This window comes from Cotesia glomerata, linkage group LG3 (genome assembly GCF_020080835.1).
Source record: "Cotesia glomerata isolate CgM1 linkage group LG3, MPM_Cglom_v2.3, whole genome shotgun sequence".
Classification (NCBI taxonomy): Eukaryota; Metazoa; Arthropoda; class Insecta; order Hymenoptera; family Braconidae; genus Cotesia; species Cotesia glomerata.
Window position 1 is genome coordinate 961485 of NC_058160.1, and position 23374 is coordinate 984858.

The 23374-nt window shown below is 27.5% G+C and overlaps 1 protein-coding gene across 2 annotated transcripts in view; it reads left to right on the forward strand.

Annotated features, from left to right (window-relative positions):
- Positions 1-599: 599 nt before the first annotated feature.
- The window catches only part of LOC123262082 (atrial natriuretic peptide-converting enzyme-like), a 36243-nt gene continuing 13468 nt past the window's right edge, over positions 600-23374 (forward strand). For both annotated transcript variants that reach the window (XM_044724098.1, XM_044724099.1), the window contains exons 1-8: positions 600-996; positions 11936-12044; positions 14081-14628; positions 16568-17079; positions 19189-19313; positions 19682-19814; positions 20405-20556; positions 23114-23312. In XM_044724098.1, the coding sequence (XP_044580033.1) occupies positions 11955-12044; positions 14081-14628; positions 16568-17079; positions 19189-19313; positions 19682-19814; positions 20405-20556; positions 23114-23312 (1759 nt within the window). In that variant the 5' untranslated portion in view covers positions 600-996; positions 11936-11954. The remainder of the gene's footprint in view (positions 997-11935; positions 12045-14080; positions 14629-16567; positions 17080-19188; positions 19314-19681; positions 19815-20404; positions 20557-23113; positions 23313-23374) is intronic.

Here is a 23374-nt window from a genome sequence, read left to right on the forward strand (position 1 = left end):
GAGAAATAATCTCGAGTTAAATTCTTCTCCTAATTAGTTCGACTCGAATAATTGAGTATTAAAATAAAAATTACAATAATGCATAAAAAAATACAGCAATCGAGGATATTTAATTTGTAACGTAATAAAAGTACCTCTGGCATAATCCCTCAGTAGATTTATTATTCTAATTCCAATTACGTAAAAAAAATAAAAAATAAAATAAATTACAAATTATTCCAGTAGAATTTTCTTCCAAAACTTTTTTTTCATCATCAACTCGCGTTGTTGTTTATTCCAGGCCATAAATTAAACGTAATGTAACTACCGACGGAGTATCGAGGAAAATATAATCAGAGGAGTTTAAAATTTTAAACAATTTTTTTTTTTTTTTTTTTCCTGAAAAGAAGACAATGTTAATTTATAAGTATGTAAAGCGGTTGAGATCGGTTTAAATTCAAAAACAGGACGAAATAATATATATATAAGGATGCATAGTTGTAGATATAGAGTGAGTACGAAACAGTTTATAGTTAGAGTTGATACAGTTGTCCTGGGCGGCCTGCGCAAGGACCAAACGGGGATGAGAGATGGAGATGGACGAGGGGTGGCTGGGTCGCGGTTCCCGTCGCTCTGCGATAACGTCGACAGCCCGTCGTCGAGCGGCTCAGTAGTACGCTACCACCCACGCACGTAGTACACACGCTCATCCACGTGTGATCGCCGATCGGTATCCGGAGCTTTTTTTTCGATCACCACTTTCCAGTTTTTTATTTTTAATAATTCATTATTTGCTAAATTTAAAAAATGTAGTAATTATTTTGTTTTATGGATGGATCTAGAGATCGATGCTCGCGAACTTTTCGAGTGGCCGTTTCACAAGTCAATTAACGATTATGGTAAAATTTAAGATGAAATTCAAGTATTAATTGTTCTTTTTGTTGTGATTTTTTTGAGGGGTTTTATTGCTTCGGTTAATTTTTTTTCTTTGGTCATCTTTAGGAGTTACGTTTTATCGTAAGTATATGTGTTGGAATTAAATTATTATTTTTTTTTAAGCTAATTACATTAAAGAAATTATTTAAATAGTTTGATGGAATTTTGAAAATAATAATTAAATTTTAGAGAGTTTTTAAAAATTTAATTTAATAAAAGTTTTTTCATCGTAAAAAAAAATTGAGATAAAATTTCGTAGTTTTAAAAATAATTAAATTAGAAAAATTTAAGAAATTTTTTTAGAAATCCTAAAAGAAAAAAATAAAAAATATAATAGTCATTTATAAAAATTTCTCACGGGTATATTCTTTCTTTGATTAAAAAAATAAAAATATGAAAAATTAATGCCACACTTGAAAAAAAATTAACTTGATTCGAGAGAAAAATTCTTGAACGAAGAAAATAATTTTGAAGAGGGAAATTGTCTTGAATCAAGTTAAATTTCCTTAAATCAAGAAAAATTTATTTAGTTCAAGAATTTTTCTGCGGAAATCAAGAAGATTAAGTTCTTTAAAATTATATACTTGATTCAAGAACATTTTTTTTTCTGTGTAGCAATTGATTGAAAAGATAAAAATGAAAAATACTTGTAATATACTTGTGTGTGAAATTTATAAATACACTGGAAATGAAAACAATCTTCTAAGAGTATTTTGTCCGATAAAGTTCTTTGAAAGTTTCACCCGAGACCTAAGAGGGCTAGAGTTTTTTCAACAAACCCCCTGGCCGATTTCTTTGTAGACCGCGTTTGTAGCTTTCATCAGGAATTTTTTCTTGTTTTTGCCTTTGCCTTGCTTCCTTTCATTTTATTCCTTTTACGCTTCTTTATTTTCATTCCCGAGCGAATCCGGGAGCCGTCAAAAAGAACCTCCATTCTTCCGGAGTTGAATTAAGAAATCGCTCTTTTACGTTGGTAAATAATATGTAATATCTATAGTATTTTGTCGAGATGCGGGTGTACATTTTGAACTTTTATTTATTTTTTGTTCCTCTTCTGCTAGTTATAGATGACCTTAATTGGCAAAAAAAATTTTAAGCACATAAATTTCAACATTTTCAATGAAAATCTCTAAATGCCTCCTATTGTATATTTTTTTTCTACCAGAAGGCAATTTTTGATTTCATACTGTATTATAAAGGATGAATAGCAGTTGATGATAATTGTACAGATAATCTGTAAAATATGTGTCCATATATATAAGAAGTAAGATGCTTCGGAAAATGTTCTGAGCTAGACAGAACAGATCGAGTCCGAAGCAAAAGTCGATGAAGCGAAAAGCACACTTTATACTTATATCATGTCATCCTTTGTAAACTACCGAGACTATTAAATCTTTCTAGAGACCATTTCATCCCAAAATCTGTCATTATATCACTTTTATCATTTTATCTCACATCTTTCTTTTTATTCAATTTAAAAAAAATTTTTAATTTCCTGTTTTTTCGTTTGCTGTGAAAAATAAAAGAAAATGTTATCGATTTCGGCGCAATTTTTCGAAAGAAAAAAAAAATAATTGGAACAAAAATTTTTATACATTGTCTAGTGATTGACTAGATATTAATTGTTGCTGTCAATTAGTTGATTTTTTTTCAAAAGATGAATAAATAAAAAACAGAAAAAAAAATTTTAATTTTTAGTAAATTATTTATTCATTTTACTTCTTTTATTTTTGTACATTATTATGTGATAAACACAAGTAATTCAATATAGGTATGTAAAAAAAATCACTGTGTATTTATTTCATATGTAAAATGATAATAAATGCATCCATAAAATTCGGTTGAGGTATTAAATAATTTATTGAAATATAAAACTCAACTACACTTTATCGATATAGAAAAAACTTATGCATAAAAAATATTTCGATAGAATTCAAACGAATACGATTCAATAATAATTGATAGCTACGATGGATGTAGCTTTTGAATATTCATTTGATTTATCGTAATATAGAAACGTAGAAACGATTGAATATTATTTTCAATGCCAATTTTTTTGCCATTATTTTTATTCTGTATTTCCATCAATCACAAAATAGTTTTTTTTATCCATTTTTCATCCTGTCATTTCAGTTCTTTATTTCAATGGCGACACAAATTTATTACTTGTTATAGATTTTGTAGTAGATGTAGATATACATTTTAAAAAAAAAATTATTTTACCGTTTTCGAGTAGTTACTAAATCCAGATCAATATCTTAAACCTAAAAAAAATAAAATTTATTCCTTTGAGAGGTTTTCTGTGAAAAGAAAAAAAGCTCAAGGAATTACCGATTGTATGAAATCATTACGACAATAACCTTTCAACGGTCTTGAGATTTTTTATGGATTTTACTGATCCTTTGTTATTCTAATATCTATTGAACGTTTTTATATAACCTTTTTTTCGTTTCTAAGATTTTTATAACTTTTCATTGGTATTGAAAAAAAAATAAAGGATTATTTATCTTGCACAAATTAATAAGACGAAAAGAAGTTTAAAATTTTTATTGTGTTCCTCAAAAAAACAACTTATTATTTTTTTTTTTTTGTAAGGTAAAACATTATACACAAATAAATATAAGTGAAAAGTAGAAAAAAAATTACTTGATTCAAGAGAAATATTTTTTATCAAAGATGATTATCTAAAAAATTTGAGTTTATTTGCTTTTTAATTTGAAAAAATTTTTTCTATTAATAATTTTGCTACTAAGTTTATTTAATTGCTTTAATAATGATTATTACTTATCATGTGAAGTATTAAACGCGGAAAACTTGAAAAACTACTCGATATCTTAGTGAAAGAATAATCCTCACTCTAGAAATTAATACTTGAAACTTAAATTTCTTGTAGGAAGACAATTCAGGGATCATGCGCCCTCCGTCGCCGATTTAAAAAAGAAAAAAAATTTTTACTTAAATTTATACTGAAAGATTTTTGAAATTTATTCTTCAAGAGAGAAAAAAAGGTAAATCTGAGGATTGTTAGTATTTTTGAAACAAGTTGGTGATATTTTGAATCAATTTTACCGCAGAAATAAATTTTTGGGTGAAAAATTGGTTATCTTACTTGAAAATAGTAAGGTGAATTTCTTCAAACTGAAAATCTCAAAGAAAAATTTAAAATTTTACAAGACTATTTTTTTTTCAATTAAACGATGTCTATATGATAGAAGTACCGTTTGTGGCCATTTATTGTTTAAATAAACGATAGAAATGAATTTATATTAATAAACCATTACAAACTCAATTTGTTTGAATATAAATTTTTTAAAACTCGATAAAAATATGTTTATAATATTATAATTTTTTATAAATTAATTCAAATGTTAACTGGCCAAAAACGGTGACTGTCTCTTTTTTCTCACGCAAAAATTTCTCGCAACATAAATTCTCAGCAATAATTTCTTGTACAATATTTTCTTAAAGGCACTATTTCTCAATGTCAAAATTTATTCAGTATTATTTTCTTATACAAAAACTTCTTTCAATATGGCTCTGTGTCTTTATAATAACATTTTAATAACATAAATTTATTTTAAAATTATGTGTTGGTCCAATGTTTAAAAATGTTATAAAACTATACATTGAGAAATTTTTGAATGATAATTTTTTGTTCTTTGATAATTTTTTTAATCGATAAATTTTTGAGTGAGAATTTTTTGAAATAAAGGCATGGAGCCGCGAAAAACGGTACTTCTACCCTAAAGTGTCTACAAAAATGTGATCTAAACGTAGTATGCAAACTTAAAAAAGTAATTATTTTCATACACAAAAATCGCGTTTGCTTTTTTTACGAGCTATTTTTTCAATATATTGTCCGTCGATTGTCTCTGCCATCGTTATTGTTATTTTAATACCGGCAGAATGGAGAAAGTAAATAAAAAAAAAGTCTCGGCATTATTAAACCCGGTCGATTTGGGTTTAAAATATTTATTTAAATCAAACGGAAGGGATAGGCTTATGTGAGATAAAACTGTAAAGCTGATGAAAAAAGAGTCAGGCCACTCTCAATTCATTAGAATTTCCCATTTTTGGGTTAGCAATATTTTTGCTAGATTTTAAAAAGACTTTTCTGATTTATAAGTCAAATATTTTCCGTGATTACACGGAAATAAAATTGAAGGAGTTTTTACTAATTTACTATTGTAATTTTTACTAAATAAAAGAGTAACGGTAGACTATACTTCTTATTTAGTAATTTTTACGATCTACTATTGTAAATTTTATCCAACAAATAAGACAAGCAAGAGTCTTAAAAATTCGAATACTATAGAGCAAATTATACAATATGTGTTTGTGAACTTTACCATTCAACTATTGTAAAAATTCACAGTTGGTTTTTTTAAAAGAAATATTAGGGAGGGAGAGAGATATAAGGTTAGACTAATTGGTACCTGTACAGTAATCGAAAAGAGAAACCGACATTTTCGTGCTATCTGGGAATCGAACCCAGATCTCTGTGTTGGCAGCCAGAGACTCTCCCTCTACGCTATCTGAGGTAAACTAAGACACATATCCTTTAACATTTACATAAACTCGGAGTCTAGCGCTGTGCACGGCCATCACTCACACTAATTGAGAAACATTCCAATTCAACTATTGTAAAATTTGCTATAGTTCTATTGGAAAGATACAGAGGCAGCACTGGAAATTTTCATCTCTTACTTTTTACAATAGTAATATCGTATTTTTTCATGAATAAACCCGTGTAAAAAAAAATCGTCTTAAAATTGTCTTAAAATTGTCGTTCGTTTAAGATCTTAAACGTGACACAAACCAAGACTATTTTAAGACGCCAAAAAAAAAAAAATTCCGAGAGCAAATTTTTGAAAATTTGGTTTTCGAATTTGTTGTGAAAATTAATTTTTAGACGATTTTACGACTTTCTAACCGCAATATTTTTGAGTAAGATGTTTTTAAATTGAATTTAAAATTATTATCTGACAATTTTAAGACTTTTTAAGACGTTCCGTTTTAATGTTCCGGGGCTCTGTCGCTGTTAGCCCATCTTAAAATAGTCTAAATTTTTTTTTAAGATTTTTTTAAGACTAATTTAAGATAATTTTAAGACAATTTAAAGACGTTCCATAATAATTTTCTGGAGCTGTCACTGTGATATCATCTTAAAATAGCCTAAAAATTTTTAATAATTTTTTAAGACTATTTTAAGATTTTTCAAGACGATTTTAAGACTATTTTAAGATTTAAGTCTTAAAATAATTTTTAAATTAGTCTTAAAAAAATCTTAAAAAAAGATTTAGAGACTATTTTGAAATGAGCAAACAGCGACAGAGCCCTGGAACATTAAAACAGAACGTCTTAAAGAAGTCTTAAAATTGTCAGATAATAATTTTTTAACAATTTTAAATTCAATTTAAAAACATCTTACTCAAAAATATTGCGGTTAGAAAGTCGTAAAATCGTCTAAAAATTAATTTTCACAAAAAATTCGAAAAGCAAATTTTCAAAAATCTGCTCTCGGATTTTTTTTTTTGGCGTCTTAAAAGAGTCTTAAAATAGTCTTGGTTTGTGTCACGTTTAAGATCTTAAACGAACGACAATTTTAAGACGAATTTTTTTTACACGGGAATAGTATTTTTTCTTCTAAAATATTTGAAAATTAATAGTAATCAAAGTATAGTCCAGCTTTACAATAGTTGTATCGTAAATTTTCCCAGAAATTTTTTCCCGTGTATGTTAAAAAATTTATTTGACAAAAATAATTTAAAAATCTTTGAGTACTTTTTGAAACATCGCGCAAAATATTTCAGTGCTGAAATAAACGCAAATTTGGTTATTAAATTGATAAATTAAACTGTATTTACCAGCAAAGGTCAATATCAAAAATATGTTTGCATATTACGGTGGCTCGCCGAAACTGTAGCGATTGATAATTCATAATGCATACGATATCACCACAATGTCCTCTGTTGTTTACAATCACATTTTTGTCCACACTAAAGCTCGTAAACAAACCGCGGAACAAATATATGTTTACACGCATGCATGTAGTACCTTTAGATATAGCTCTATTTAATTTTCATACATTTTAAGTGGTGACATATGTTAATTAATTCTACTCGTGCTCCAAGCTTAGATAAGTCACATCATCACATCAATCATAAACATTCACTGTTAGGTATGTTTGCTCATAATTAATTTAATCTCAAATTTAATATTACAATTCGACATATTTATTAATTATACATTATAATCCATCTAATTATTTACTAACCGTATAGGGTTGTATTTATAATGTTGTGAGTAGAATCAATTTATTGTTAAGTCTGTAAAATAATTTAATTTTCAAAATTTTTCCCGTGGCTAATTTTAATATAAAACCTGATATTTTTTATTTAATAAAAATTTATTTATTAGTCAATTAAGGTAAAAAGCTTCTTCAGAATAATAAAAATACTTTTTTTTTTTTTAAATTGTTACAATTTAATTTAGTCATTTTATAATCCCTATTTTGGATCAATTATTTCAGATCCTTTTTTATTTATATATTTTTACCTTTTGATTTTGTTGAACTTATGTAGGTAAAAAATTTTCGTATGAAATTTGATTAAATTTTGTTAGAAAGTAAGAGCATTATTTTATTTTAATGAATAATCTTTATTTTTTCTATCAGTTGTAAAAATTCATATCAAATTAAATTTATGTTTTAATTTTTTATCTTTATTTTGGTTAACATTTGAAAAAAAAAACCATATTAAGGAGGTCCTTTCGCCATCAATGTTAAATAAAAAATATTAGATCATGCATAAAATTAATTTTTATCTAATAGTTAAAGTCCTTATGTATCTACTAGTGAAGTTTAATTTATACTTCACCGAGCAAATTTTTGAAAAAAAAATTTCTAAAAATGTTAGTATTTTTTCCGAGTCTTACGAGAAAGTCAGACAACAACTTTCTCGAATTATGGCATTAACCACCGATTAGATGGGGTAACAAAAAACTCAAAATAAGGTTTTCGAAATATTCAGGTTTGATTTTTTGCAATAAAATATATAGGTTGCCCTGGAATTTATGGAGAAATTATAATTATAAAATCACAGAAAATTTTTAAGTAACCTACATTTAAATGGCGTCAGAACGTTTGGCAACGTTGTGTAGCGCGCGAGCTTCATATCAGACCATTCAATAAATTCAAACTAAACTTTAACGCGCTTATGTTTTTTATACATACTTATGAGTTAATTTATTGTTAACAAATTTTCATAATTCATAATTGAAAAATAAAACAATAATTAAAAAATACTAGCATTTCTGCCATGAGATATTAGAATGTTATGGTTTTGTGACTAAACATTTTTAATTAATTTATTTATTTACATTGACTGCAAAAAGTTAAACATGGTTAAGGTTATATTGTGCAAATAAAAATGTAAACAACCGAACTAAAGCGTTGCCAAATCACGGACAGGTTACTAACAGCTGATTTACAAGAGTCAAATTAATTTTTGTATTTAACTATTTTTTTTTAATTTTCAAAATTTCAACGATTAATGCCTCATATACTATTTATTTTTTAATTTTAGGAATTTTTATGGGTTTTATATTTTAATTTATCGAATATTGACTACTACAGTTGTTGTGACTCAACTGGAGCGAAAGGACTTCCTTAAATCTATCAAAACTTAACTCTCTTATAAGGAGACAATTCAGCGATCATTCGCCATCTAGTGTAGATTTTCAGCGCTAATTTTAATAAAAAAATTATATACGGGCATTTTTTTATGTCTGTTGAAATTTATAGAATTTTTGAATTGCCGCAGATGTGATTAATTAAAAAATGAATAATTAATAAAGTTGGTTTAAGAAAAATCAACAAAAACAAACAATTAACGCATTGAGATAAATGATTCATGGTTATTAATAAAAGTAATGAAAGTATAATTAATTACAATGGTTATGAAATTAATTACCGAAATGGATCTTTTGACTTTGGTAAACTCCGGGTGAGTTATATAATGAGAGGGTTATTAACAGAACAGAATTTGTGTGCCGGTTGGACGGAAATTAAAGTTCGGAGTAGCGAGCATGCATTAGTTGTTATAATTAGTGAGTTTCTCATGCTAATTAGAATTTGCTCTGCGATTTTTATTGACATAAGCTACGCAAACTTCCTATTAAGTATAACTGAACTGTTATGTATATTTTATGTATTTTTAATATTTTTATAATTGAGAGATAATATTATTATTACAAAAAAAAATTGACTTTAAAAGTTCAGGAAAATAATAATAATAATAACAATATGAAAAATAATAATAATTTACGATAATTACTTTTCTCTTGGCTCGATTGACAAGTAGGGTTTATTTCAATATCTCTGTAATCCATCCTCGACATTTTGCTGGCATTAAAAAAAATTACTGAAGGGATTATTGATGAAAAAAAAAAAAAATTAGCTTAATCTCTTCGTCATATGGATTTGATTAATATATAAATTCACTGCAGTGATGTAAAGAGGGAGAGGAGAGATGATAAATTAATTAAATTTCATAGGGTTTAATATACTTGATTAAATTATTTTAATTTAGAAGAAATGTACAAGAGGCTTTTGGAATGACTATTAATTGAATTATTATTGAAATAATTAAGGGAATAATAAAAAAAATTTATTCACCGGTTTATATGATAAAATGGGTTTTTTTTTATTAAATTTAGTATCACTGGTCATTGAAAATGTCTTGACCTGAATTTCTGCCTTTTCAAGGTTTCATATTCACTTTTAAGATGGTTAATTTATTGTGATAAATTTTTGGAGTTCTTAAAATAGTTTAAAATTTTGTGTAAAATTTGGTTATTTATTTATTTTTTTTTTTTTGTACATTTCAATATAATTATAGGTCGAATATTTTAAAAAATAAGGAAAATTTTCTGACAAGCATATTTTTATTAAAAAAAAAATTTATGTATTTAAATTTGCCGTCAGAAAAATTTTTACCTTAATTTGTGACTTTCTATATTTTTTGCTGATCAATTTATTAAAATTTTTCGGAGAATTTTTAATTTGTCCATTAAATAATTACTAATTGATCCTGCGGCAGCAACGTTAAAATAAAAAATTTTCAGACTGAATGATTTTTAATTTTTAATTGATTTAATCCCTCCAGAATGAAATTTACCTCAATAATAATTTCATTTTTATTATTCATAGTAAATTAATTATTTTTTTTATTAAATAAAAATACAAAAGTAATTTTTATTGTCAAAAATTACAAGAACATTTTTCATATTCACTTCTAAATTACCTAAATTACATATATTATTATGGAATAATAATGAATAATTGATTAAAAATTACTAATCCTAATTTTTTTTTATTTACAATTTATAATTCTCGGCAGTCTCAAAGAGAATTTATATTAATTTTCAGCATTATTCAGTTATAAACTATGAAAAGTTTGGAAAATCTAAAAGTGCACGACTCATAATGCTCATTTAATTATGGAATATTAATAAAATAAAGAATGTGAAAAAAAATATATAAAACAGCTAAAATAACACGATAATGCGCACAATTATTTTATGTAATTAATTTAAATAAACGACGTTGAATTACCTAGCCATTGGCATTCGGTGACCTACAATTCTCTCAAAGATTTAAAAAAAAAAAAATTTAACTCAATTAATGCATTTTTTCGCAAGTTACAGTGTTTCCGGAGTTTCATACATGACACACTGATAAAAGGATTTGTTTATAGTTAAAAATACTTGTTAATATTTAACAAATCATTTATTAGAGACCACTTTTTAGTCCTTAACAAATATTTCTTAGTATTTAAAAAGATTTATTAATATTTAATAAATGAATATCAGATTTATTAAATACAAACAAATCATTTTAAATACTAAGAAATATTTGTTTGATACTAAAAAATGGTCTCTAATAAATGATTTGTTAACTATTAACAAATATTTTTTTAATACAAATAAATCCTTCTATCAGTGCAGACAGGAAAATTTTTTGACCTATTTTGATGTTTTTTTCCGTTTCTATTGCACTAAATAAATTTTTAAAAAGTATGGAATTAATCTCCATTAAATAATCTTGACAATAGTATGCAAAATGTCTTGATTCCGTGGACTAACAAGTCTATAATAATAAAAATAGTTGCCGGAATGAGGCAAAAAATATTTTTCGATCGTTAAGCACTCTGATGCTTTGCATCATGAGTCGTGCAAAAATAATTTAAAAAACCCGTACAAAAATGGATTGATCACTGACTGATCAATCATTGATTACGGATTGATCAACAACTCATCGTTAATTGATCAATAATTGATCAGTCAGTAATCAACCATAGATCAATGAGAGATCACTTAAAGATCAATAACTGATCACTCTGAGGAGAATAATCTGATAGTGATCAATCAGAGATCAGTTAGAGATCACCCAGTGATCAATCAGCGACAACCTATAGATCATTCGGAAATCGCATAAAAATCGTCCAGTGTTTAAATGAAAATCACACAATGGCCATTTAATTATCAAGAAAGGATTGGCCCTTTATAAAGTAATCATTACTGAATATATAACTATAAATATCATAAATAAATACAAAAGTAATAGGTAAAATAAAAAAAAAATATTATCAAGAATACTTTAAATAAATTTTATCTTCATTATTAAGCAATTTTCATCCCATCACTGGACAATTTTTATAATATCTCCGAGTGATCTATAGATTGTCGCTGATTGATCACTGGGTGATCTCTAACTGATCTTTGATTGATCACTATCAGATTATTCTCCTCAGAGTGATCAGTTATTGATCTTTAAGTGATCTCTTATTGATCTGTGGTTAATTACTGACTGATCAATTATTGATCAATTAACGATGAGTTGTTGATCAATCCGTGATCGATGATTGATCAGTCAGTGATCAATGAGTAATCAATCCATTTTTGTACGGGAATGTGAAAGTTTAAGAAAAATAATATTCAGTGAATTTTTTTTGCCTAGGTGAATTTCCACGAGTAGTATGGCACTACCGGCATGCGGTTCACTCGTGTTGGTCAACGGAAATCACCGTCAGCCGCCATTACCACGACGTCATTCTGAAACTCCAGCGGTACGTTGAGCACAATCCAATAATAATTGGAACGAAATAGTTTCTCAACTGCATAAACTCCCTTCATTTTTTTCATTTCATCTTTCATTCCATTCCAGTGTTTTACTTTACAAAATGAGTATCATACCCTCAAGTATGAATTTTCACAACTCCAGCTCAGCTTCTGCCTCATTTAATCCCAACCCTGGGCAGCTTAAAATAAATAAATACAAATATAAATGTAGATACGATTTCCCTATTTTTATTTTATTATTTTTTCATGATTCAGGAGTTTTACAATTTCACACTTGAATAAATAAATACTGAATAAATTGATATCTATTTTTTTCCATAAATCATTTTCAGAGTTTCTTAAAAAAAATATTCATCTCCATTTTTTTTTATTTAAATTTAGTTGACTAAAAATTTATTTGTTTATTTTTATTCAACAATAATAAAAAAAATCAAGAGTTTTTGCACGGACGATTAAGTTTTCTAGTATGAAAAAAATCCAGCTTTTTTTATTCAATGCTTTAGAAAGATCAATCTCATTTTTTTGTGTACTTTTATATTCACAAATTCATATTTATGTGGATGAAATATTTAGATATTGTAAAAATTTATTCAGACATTGAAATATAAAATATAAAATTGAAGAGCGATAATATGTATACTTTAGTACGTCAATTGTTGGATCCTCAAAAAGAGATAAAAAATTCAACAAGTTAAAGCTATTCAGTGGAACTAACCAAATATTTTTTCACGTTATGTTTATAATATTTTTTAAAATCATAATAATAATTGATGCGAAGAAAAAAATTTGGGAAAAATAATCATAATTTTTTTATTAAAATACAATATTACTAGAAAAAGGAATAAGAACTTGAATTTTAATTCAATTTATTTTTTAAAAAACATAGAATTTATTATTATTTCAAATTTCTTAGAAAATAATTTATAAATTAGGAAATAGATAATTTATAAAAAAAAAATATGTCCAAACATATAAAAATTGAAAAAAAAACAATAATTTTTGATACTTGTAAAACTTATAAATTTAATTTTGTATATTTTTTATATATTTGAGGAAATGAAAAATTTATAAAAAATATGTATCCATGAATTCAGCGGAATATTATCAATGTATCAGAATATTAGTCAGACTTAAAATTGACTTTTTATAATTTTTTATTTTTTCTAAAAATGTGTACGTAAATTAACAGTTAAAGAATTTTTTCTGCATAAATCAAAACAGTAAAATTAAAAAAAATGATTTTATCGATTGAAGAATTTTTTTCTAAATTTTTTTTTTCAAAAAAATGAGTTTTTATGATTAATTTTGGTATCGTTGAAAAAGTCTTGACCTAGAGTTGTGCCTTTTCATGGTTTCATATCATTCTCACCAATATTTAGGCTGCATTCTAAAATGCTCTATCTCAAGATACATAATTAAGGAATGACCTTATATCTTGAAAACTGTTGATATTTTTAAAGATATAAGCTCATCTTGACGTTACACTCATCGAAACCTTTCATTTGAGTACCCACATCAATTTTTCATATATTTATATATATTATATATATATGTATATATGAAAAATATATAAAAATGCATGTGGGTACTCAAATGAAAGCTCTTGATGAGTGTAACATCGGGATGAGCTTATATCTTTAAAATTGTCACTAGTTAAGAAAGTACAGTGCAATTTAAGATAATTAAAAAATGACCTTATATCTTGAGAACTATTGAAATTTTTAAAAATATAAGCTCATTCCGATGTTACACTCATCGAGACCTTTCATTAGAGTACCCACATCAATTTTTCATATATTTATATATATTATATATATGTATATATGAAAAATATATAAAAATGCATGTGGGTACTCAAATGAAAGCTCTTGATAAGTGTAACATCAGGATGACGTTATATCTTTAAAAACATCAATAGTTAAAAAATTACAGTGCAATTTAACAAAAGTCTCAATTAAATATTTAACATTACTTTTGAATAATATACAATATGTTTTAATAATAATAAAATGACATTCAACAGATATTACAAAGAACACCGCCCCCAATACCGATCCGTAAGAAAAATGAAAAGCCAATATTCATAACGGAGAACCGACGGAAATTCGAAGGAAGAAAATTCAGTCTCGATGCAAATAAACTCGATAGTTTAGTACCGGAGCGTCCATTTCAATCAATATGGAGGCAGCACGAGGACATTGGTAATGAAAAACTCATCGACCTTGAGTCAACATCGTCTGTACCACAAAGCAGGCTCGAGTGTAATACCGTGCATCAGCAGCAGCATCAGCATCAGTCCGCATCAAAGCTCCCAGCAGCTGTCGGCGTCTCGGAAACTGCTGAGACTCGCGACTTCGGCGCTCCGAGCTTCGACAAAACGGGAGGGGGATTCCTGCCAGAGGCTTGCGAAGTGGTAACCTTTAAGTCGAGCTTTGAAGAGCTACAGAAAGCCGCTCGCGATCTCGATAAGAGGCTTCACGAGGAGATCATCATCGCCGCTGAAATTGCTCGCTCCACCACCGCCCAAGCTAATCAACCCAGGCTCAATAATGGCTTGCCCAGAAACTCAAGGTAATTTTTTTTCATTCTATTATTTATTCATTTTTATCCCTAATTTATTTATTTATTTTTTGTCTACACATATTAATTATAATTTACGAGCTCCAGGATTTTGAGGCACAAAGTTTTGCTTGCATGCAGTTTAAACTTTTCAATAGTCGGAAATTAAGGACCGTCATAAATTTGCTGGAAACTTTTTCGAGGCTGCCTAAACCTACGATAGACCCCTTAAATCTCGTCCTATCATTTTGTTTTTATTAAGTACGGCAATATATTTATAGATAATGATAATAATATGTTCAAAGTTTGTCGTCTTGAGAAAATTTATTATTTTTTATTGTTAATAATTTAAGCCACCAAACTAAAATTTCTTTTTGCCATGCATCATCGTCTCGACGTAATTGAATTTTTTTTTATTGCTATAATAATTTAAAATTAATTTTTTACGGCCCCGTCAGCTTCATAAATATACTAAGGAATTAGTTTTCTTATTAAAATTCAGCGATAAATTTTCATTTATATTTTATGGTGGTTGGTATTAAAAAAATTAGATTTTTTTTTTAATTTATTAGAGCTAAAAAAGGGTTGAGTGAAATTTGCTCTATTTTTTTCAATGATTTATTTATGAAAACTGCGTTGATTAAATGTTATCAATGTTATTATTATTTATTGAAGTTTATAATGATTATATAGTGCGGAAAATTAATTACTAAGGAATTTTGATTCAAATTATTAATTGAAATATTTTCAAAATTGATTAGTGATTGAGTATTCTATTGATTTTTTAATAAAAATTAATTTGTATGTATTTAAAAAATTTTAATTTTATTTCAATTAATCTATATTATTAAGAGAATAAGCAAAATTTTGTGGCCAGTCTATTTATATGATAAAATGCGTTTTTATGGTTAAATTTGGTATCATTGGAAAAGTCGTGACTCGAATTTGTGCCTTTTCAAGGTTTCATATCATTCTTACCAATAGACAATTTATGATGAGAAGTATTTAGGCTGCATTTGAAAATACTCTATCTCTAGATACATAATTAAAAAATGACCCTGTATCTCGTAAACTATTGACATTTTTAAAGATATATGCTCATCCCGATGTTACACTCATCAAGACCTTTCATTTAAGTACCACCATCATTTTTTCATATATTTATATGTAATATATATATATATATATATATATATATATATATATATATGTGTATATATATGAAAAATATATCAAAATGCATGTGGGTACTCAAATGAAAGCTCTTGATGAGTGTAACATCAGGATGAGCTTATATCTTTAAAAATGTCAAAAGTTAAGAAAATACAGTGCAATTTAATAAATATCATGTGAAGTATTGACATTTTTGAAGATATAAGCTCATCCCAACATTACACTCATCAAGACCTTTCATTTAAGTACCCACATCATTTTTTCATATATTTATATGTTTTATATATATGTATATATGAAAAATATATGAAAATGCATGTGGGTACTCAAATGAAAGCTCTTGATGAGTGTAACATCGAGATGAGCTTATATCTTTAAAAACGTCAATAGTTAAGAAAGTACAGTGCAATTTAACAAAATTCATTATTTAATAAAGCAAAATTTTATTTATTTATAGTTCACAAGTCACGGCAGTGACATTGTGACTGCAAATTTGCTAGTTCTAATTATTAATAAAATTTTTCTATATGTTAAATTTAAAAAAAAAAATTATTTTTTTTATAACTTCAAACTTTTATAAAAATAAAACTGTCAAAAAAATTTTTCCAACAATAATTATAACTTAAATCTTAATTAAAAAAATTATACTCGTCAATTTTTCTATAAGCGCCATTAAAACTTTTAAGTAAGATCGCGACAAAGTAAAACAAAAATAATACAACACAAAATAATCTTTGGCAAAGTTCACTTGAATGAACTCGTGTCTGTTCGATAATAGACTACAACGCTCAAAGTTCGAACTCGATCAGGAGGAAAGCCACCAGGACTTGGAGAAGAGATCCAAGTTTGAGGCTCTGCAAGCTGCGTCAAGAAATTTGGAGAAGCGGCTGCAAGGCGAGCGTGAGATTCAGCAGCAGCAGCTGGCCAAGGGAAAGTACAACTCAGACATGGAGAGAGCGAGAAATATATTGCAAAGTAATTTGCGGAAGGAGCGAGTCGTCGAGCGATTAGAGAAGTTACCAAAGGCCACTCAGACGAATTTGCCGCCTCCTCTCAGCTCTATTTGCCAGAACTCTTACAACACCTCTTCCTCTAGCAGCAATAACATTAACATCGGTAACATCAATAGCTTAAACAATAACAATATCAATAACAACAAACCGGGGAGCGTTAGGCAAGACAGCAATGTGTCCTCAGACAGTTTCAGCCAAACGAGCTCGCCAAGTTACACCAGCAAAACCATGGAAGCACCTCTTTTGCCGCACAAACATATTTTTAGCAAAATTCAAGGTAAGGTTTTTCGATTTCATCATTTTTTTTTTTTTTTTAATTATTCAATTATAATTTAATGTGAAATATTATTAAAAAATGGTATTTTGGTTGTTTTCAATTGATGGATTTTAGAATACACGGAAAAAAGTAAACTGTAATAAATAACAGTCGATTTATAATAAATAATGATCAACTGCTAAAAATTATCATTTCAAACAGTAAAATCGTGATTTTACTATTCACTTTATAATATTTACCATTTAAACATTACAATTTACTCTTTATATGGAAGAAAATACTATTTCAAACATTAATATTCGCTATGTAAATGTCTAAAATGTTAAAGTATAATAATTAAGAATTCAGACTTTGATATTTATCATTTGGTACCTAAAAAATGATCTTATGATATGTAAGAAGTATAAAATAAAGTTAGTAAATTTCTAATAATAGCAACATCAATATTTACAAAGTAAAATGGTAAATTTTAAACGCAACGCTAAAAATCAAACTGTAATTATTGACTTGCTTGGACTGGTAAAATGTATATCTTAAAAGTATAATTTTTACTACAATATATTTTCTGTAGACTGGTTAATACTATAAATCTGAATTTTTTTATTGGCTGTCCAGTCTATTGCACGAATTTTTTTAACTTATTATTTATCTAACAATTTATAATATCGTTCGCCTGTATTCCCTACAGGCATAAACGATTTTAAAATTCGTATATAAATTTGTCATTAAAGGTAAATTTGACTGAAAAAATAATTCGGACGGCCCAGACCAGGAATCGAACCTGGATCTTTTGGTATCGCGCCAACTGCTCTTCCCTTAAGCTATCCGAGACACTGTCCAGAATTACCATTCAGTCACCTCTTAATGACGAACTACGAACTTTAATTCTATTTACTTGACTCCTGTCAATACATCTTTAATGCCAAAAGATCCACTGTACTTTTTTCCGTCTAAGAATAACTCACGACCCTTGAGGAATTTCGTAAAATTTACGAACAGATCATTTGTAGGAAATTAAACAATCTAAAAAAAAAATTACAGTAACATTTTTCGATAAAATTGAGTTTTGTTAAAAAATTGAAAACATTTTAAATATATCCGGAACTTAACTTTAATCTTGAATAGCCTTTAAGGTAGTTGGGTCATGCGAGCAAAATTTCAAGAAACCTTGCAAATTTATAAGATAAGTAATTAAATGCATAATGCATATGCTGTTAAAATTTGGAGACGATTTACCACGTTTAACTGAAGATAATTGCAATTGAAAATGACATTTTTACACAGGCGGTATGAGAAAAGAGAGAGAAAACCGCGAAGTTTTATTATTTTTGTATTGAAGAAATTTTAAGAATTTCACGAAAAACTAATATTACTTAGATTAATACATGTATAATTACCCTAAAAAATTCTGGAATTCCCTACCACATAGTTTTTGAGAAATCATTGATAAACTAGTAAAGTAAACAAATAAAGTCATGCATAGAAGTAAGTGAGCAGTAGCCCGTAAGAGAGGCGACACTAGCGAATTAAAATGACAGCAGTAGCATAAACTATAGGTTGGGAAAGAACTACCTTAAAGAAGTGGATTTATCGAAAATTTATAAAAAACTTTTTTTGTAGAGAGTTAAATTTCCTATAAAAATATGTATCGTTCTTTCCATAACTTTCAAGTGAAGACTAAAGAAAAAATTCAAAAAATTTTTTTCCTGTGTTATTTAAATAAAAAATAAAAAATTACGATTCGCGACTTCTTAATATCAATACTAAGAGCTCAAATTTTGACAGAATTTTTCTTCATGTAACCTTCATAATTGAGAGGACAAGAAAAGTTATATCGTAAGATAAAATGGGCTTTTTAAGTTAAATTTAGGGTAAAAAGTCTCGATCTGAATTTTTTGAAAAAAATAAAGTTGACTGAAAAAATGAAAAATAATTTTTTTTTTCCGTATAAGCTCTTTTGGCTTTTAGAAAAAAAATCTAACATCAAAAAGTGTACAGAAAAAATAATTTATTTTTATATCTTTAAACTTTCCGCGTTAAAATTTGAACATCTTGACTGCAAGCAGCTAGTAAATAATAATAATTTATTATATTTCGTTCCGAAAAAAGGTAAAATATCAACCACAGAACCCGAACCACCAGGTAGTCCAATTACAAAATCGATAAGCACTCCAGCAAGCTTGCAAACAATCGTCAGGTTTCATAGCGGCAGCAATATGTCTTTGCATCACAGGGTAAGAAAATTAAATTCCACTTGTATTAATTGTGTCTCTATACTCATACCCAGCAACATTTAAACTCCTCAAGCTCTGTCTCAGTCGCCTGACAACGCATTTAATTTAATATACACGTACGTGTGGACGTATAACATAGAATATGCTTCCGTCGACGGTTCAATTAACAGAGAAAACCTTTGGGCTCCCTTTTGCTATTCACTATTAACTTTTCCCCTTGATTTATTTTTCATTTAACATTTAACTTATCACTTTCAGCCTCAAGCTTTACATTTGTGAATTAGTTGATGTTCATGATTTATAAAATTGTAATTAATGAATAAAGATAAAAATTTTTTATTTAAAATATGTTTGCTTGTTGGTTTAAGATAATCCGAGACATGAGAAGACCTAGCAGTCATTATGTATCTCGAGGAAAATTACGCTTTCGCATTGCTCAAATTTTAATTAATGTACTCGCTCTTATCGCTATCACCGGTGGCTTCTTAGTGTACTTTAAAAGTGAGTATTATAATTATTTTTATTATTATAATTTTTTTTTAGGGATGCAAAATATTTAATTTAAAATCTGCATTTTTCTTTAGAAAAAAAAAAAATAATTTATTAAATTTTATCCATTTTTTTAATCGACAATTTAATTTATTTTAATTAATGCATTTCAAAATTTATAATTCAATAAAAAATAAAAATTTTTTGCCATCCTTTTATTAATATAATTGCTTAAATATTATTGATAATTAATTTAAAAATTAATTGTTACTGTAAATTATTATTATGAATTAAACAAACAAAATAACAATTAAAATTCTGCATAATAGGGGTGCAAAATATTTAATTTACAATCTTTGCATTTTTTTTTAGGAAAAAAAAATAATAATTTATTAAATTTTATCCATTTTTTTAATCAATAATTTAATTTATTTTAATTAATGCATTCCAAAATTTATAATTAAATAAAAAATAAAATTCTTTTGCCATCCTTTTATTAATATAATTACTTAAATATTATTGATAATTAATTTAAAAATGAATTGTTATTGTAAATTATTGTTGTGAATTAAACAAACAAAATAACAATTAAAATTCTGCAGCAAACCCACCAGACAGCATTAAATTTCCGAATGAAACAATTAAAACACCAGTAGTAATTTATTCACCCAGTGAAATATATTTATCAGAACAAAAAAATCCAGCGCCTGGCATTTGTCTTCCAGTCATCGTTACTTTTTGCCTCTTTCACAAGGTAAGTGTCCAATCTAAATGAAAATTTTCTAACCCAAAAGTCACATGCTCAATTGATTTCAGTAATTGAATTAAAAATTTATCAAGATGTCCTAAAAGTAAAGTAAATTAAGTAAGCCAAATAGAAATAAAAATAAAACTAAATTTAATGCTGCATTTTTTTTCGCACCGACGAACAGAAAATCGTTGAAATAAATTTGTTTTTTACGGTTTAAATGTCTGAGAGAAAAATCTAAAAATAGAAAAGTTTTCAAATGAAAATTCGAGGTTGACATTTTTCACTACGGAATCTCAAGAATGACGACAGCGACCAACTTATACTTTTTTTTTTTCCACTCTGTCGTGGCATTAGTTGCACGCGTTCCCAGATTTTAGCACGTACGACGGACTTGTATTTTCTTTTTTGCATCCAAGTATTTTAAATTCATAAAAGAACTACGCCCACATAAATAATTTAAATTTTTCGAGAAAAAAATCTAGACGTAAACAATAGTAATTTAATGCAATTAAAAAAATAGTTTAGGCGCGAACAAAAGCACAATGTAAATTCGACTTTATTGTAGCCGGGCAATTAACTCAAGCTGTAAAATCAGTTGATACTCCCGATCACGATTGTGGGCTTTAGTATTCCAGAAGCTGAACAATTCAATTTACAGCACTAATGATCACATTTATCGTTCCATCATTCGTCCAGTTTCCAGTTTAGAATTCACGATAGAACAATAAAACTTCCTACATTTCTATAAGCCTTTTAATTACTCATTCAAACGCTCAATTATTCCTATCATTGTCATTATTTTTATCTTTACATTTGTAAATGATCTGACCGTAGTTGAAGATTATTTTAATCTCAAAATAATGATCCAGATAAAGATGAAGCGTTAAAAAATTTACCTACACGGAGAGAAAAATATGGAAATCATTCCTATAATTTTAATGAAATATTTTCCTATACCATTTTAGGAGCGATTACTTAAATTATGGGAATTGTACCCATAAATTTTGGGAAATGTTACTATAATTATAGGAATGGTTTAAAAACTGATCAGCTCTTAACCTCAAAAAACCACGTCGATTGCCACCAGTCCGGTCAAAATCGGTTGATTTGTTCGTGAGATATCGTTGTCGAAAAAAATTGAAAAAAATGTTTTTTTCAGAATTTCTATGAAATTTTTAGTCTGACTAGTTTACGCTTAAAGATTTTTTAAAGAACTCAAAAAACTGCGTTGAATGACGTAAACCGCGAGAAAATCGATTTTTCATTCAAAAGTTATTGCGGTTTGAAAATTCAAAAAATAGTGTTCTATAAAACTTCCATTAGCCTTTTGAGCTCGAAGAGCTCAAAAGCACAGAACAGCGATTTATTTGAGCTCGGAGAGCTCAAAATTACACAAAAATTGTATTTTCGAGCTCGAAGAGCTTAAAAAAAGTTTGGAGAATCCAAAAGTGCACGCCTCATAACGCTCATCATTTTTTAAGAAAAAAATTAATTGTGTAATTGATTAAAAAAAAAAAAATTATAATTAAGTAATTTCTTACAGAGTATTTTTTATTTTTTTTTTAAATATCGGCGCTCTTTTTTCTTGTCATATACGGCCGCAGTCGAAAAAAATCTAGCTTGATCAAGTGGCGCCATAGTTTTCACGTGACAAATAAGAAAAGTTCGTTTGGCTTTGTACGGTTGTATCCGTGAATTTTAATAAAAATTCAATTAAAAAAAAAAATACATAAGCTAGGACACTGATATGAAATACGGACCCAGTTCATCGAATTCTTAAACTAATAAAAAAGGTCCGGTCTTGAAATATCAATTTGTTCGGGAGTAATCGTTGGTACATCCAAAATGGGGTGACATCCGGACGTCCACGTAAAATTTTTTTCAAAACGTTTTTTTTTTTTTTCAAAATAGCAACATTAAATGATTTTATAAAGTAAAAGATGGTTTAATTTAAGTGTTTTTCGGTGTACATCTACTTATATTATTGAATAAGTGTAATATGGTTGTGATAGAGGCATTTAAAGATCACAAAATTGCTTGATCTTGACGAGTCGAGTATAAAGCACACTTAGGTATGGAGGTAGCGGGAAGTTGCAGGGATGGCCTTTAGGGTCAACCGTTTTTCTAATTTTTTAAGAAAATTTTATAAAATAAAATAATTCATTTCGATTTAATAATATCTTTTAAGTCGATTTATTAAAAAAATATATTTAATTACGTCACAAGTTATCGTTAATAAAAGGTAAAGCACACTTAGGTATGGAGGTAGCGGGAAGTTGCAGGGATGGCCTTTAGGGTCAACCGTTTTTCTAATTTTTTAAGAAAATTTTATAAAATAAAATAATTCATTTCGATTTAATAATATCTTTTAAGTCGATTTATTAAAAAAATATATTTAATTACGTCACAAGTTATCGTTAATAAAAGGTAACTAAAAACATCAAAAGCGGGATGAATTTATCAGAGAAATTGTTTGCTAAGAGTTTTAATTAAAATACAAAGAGAATGTTTGATAAGTTAGCTTAACAAAATAATACCGAAAGTGAAATGTCTGCTTAAGGTGCCATACAACTTCACTGTTTTTCCGAACTACATGGGTAACTTCCAACAACGTGACGCTCAACATGAGCTGGAGAGTTACGAGGCAGTCGTGGATGTCAGGTGCTACGAGCTTGCAGCATTGTTTCTTTGTAATGTCTTTGTTCCCAAATGCGGGCCACGTGGTCAAGTTGTGCGCCCGTGTCGCAGCCTTTGTAACGGTAAGCTGTGCTACCAAATTAATGTAACTTAACTGAGAATTAGAACTATTTAGTGAACTAAG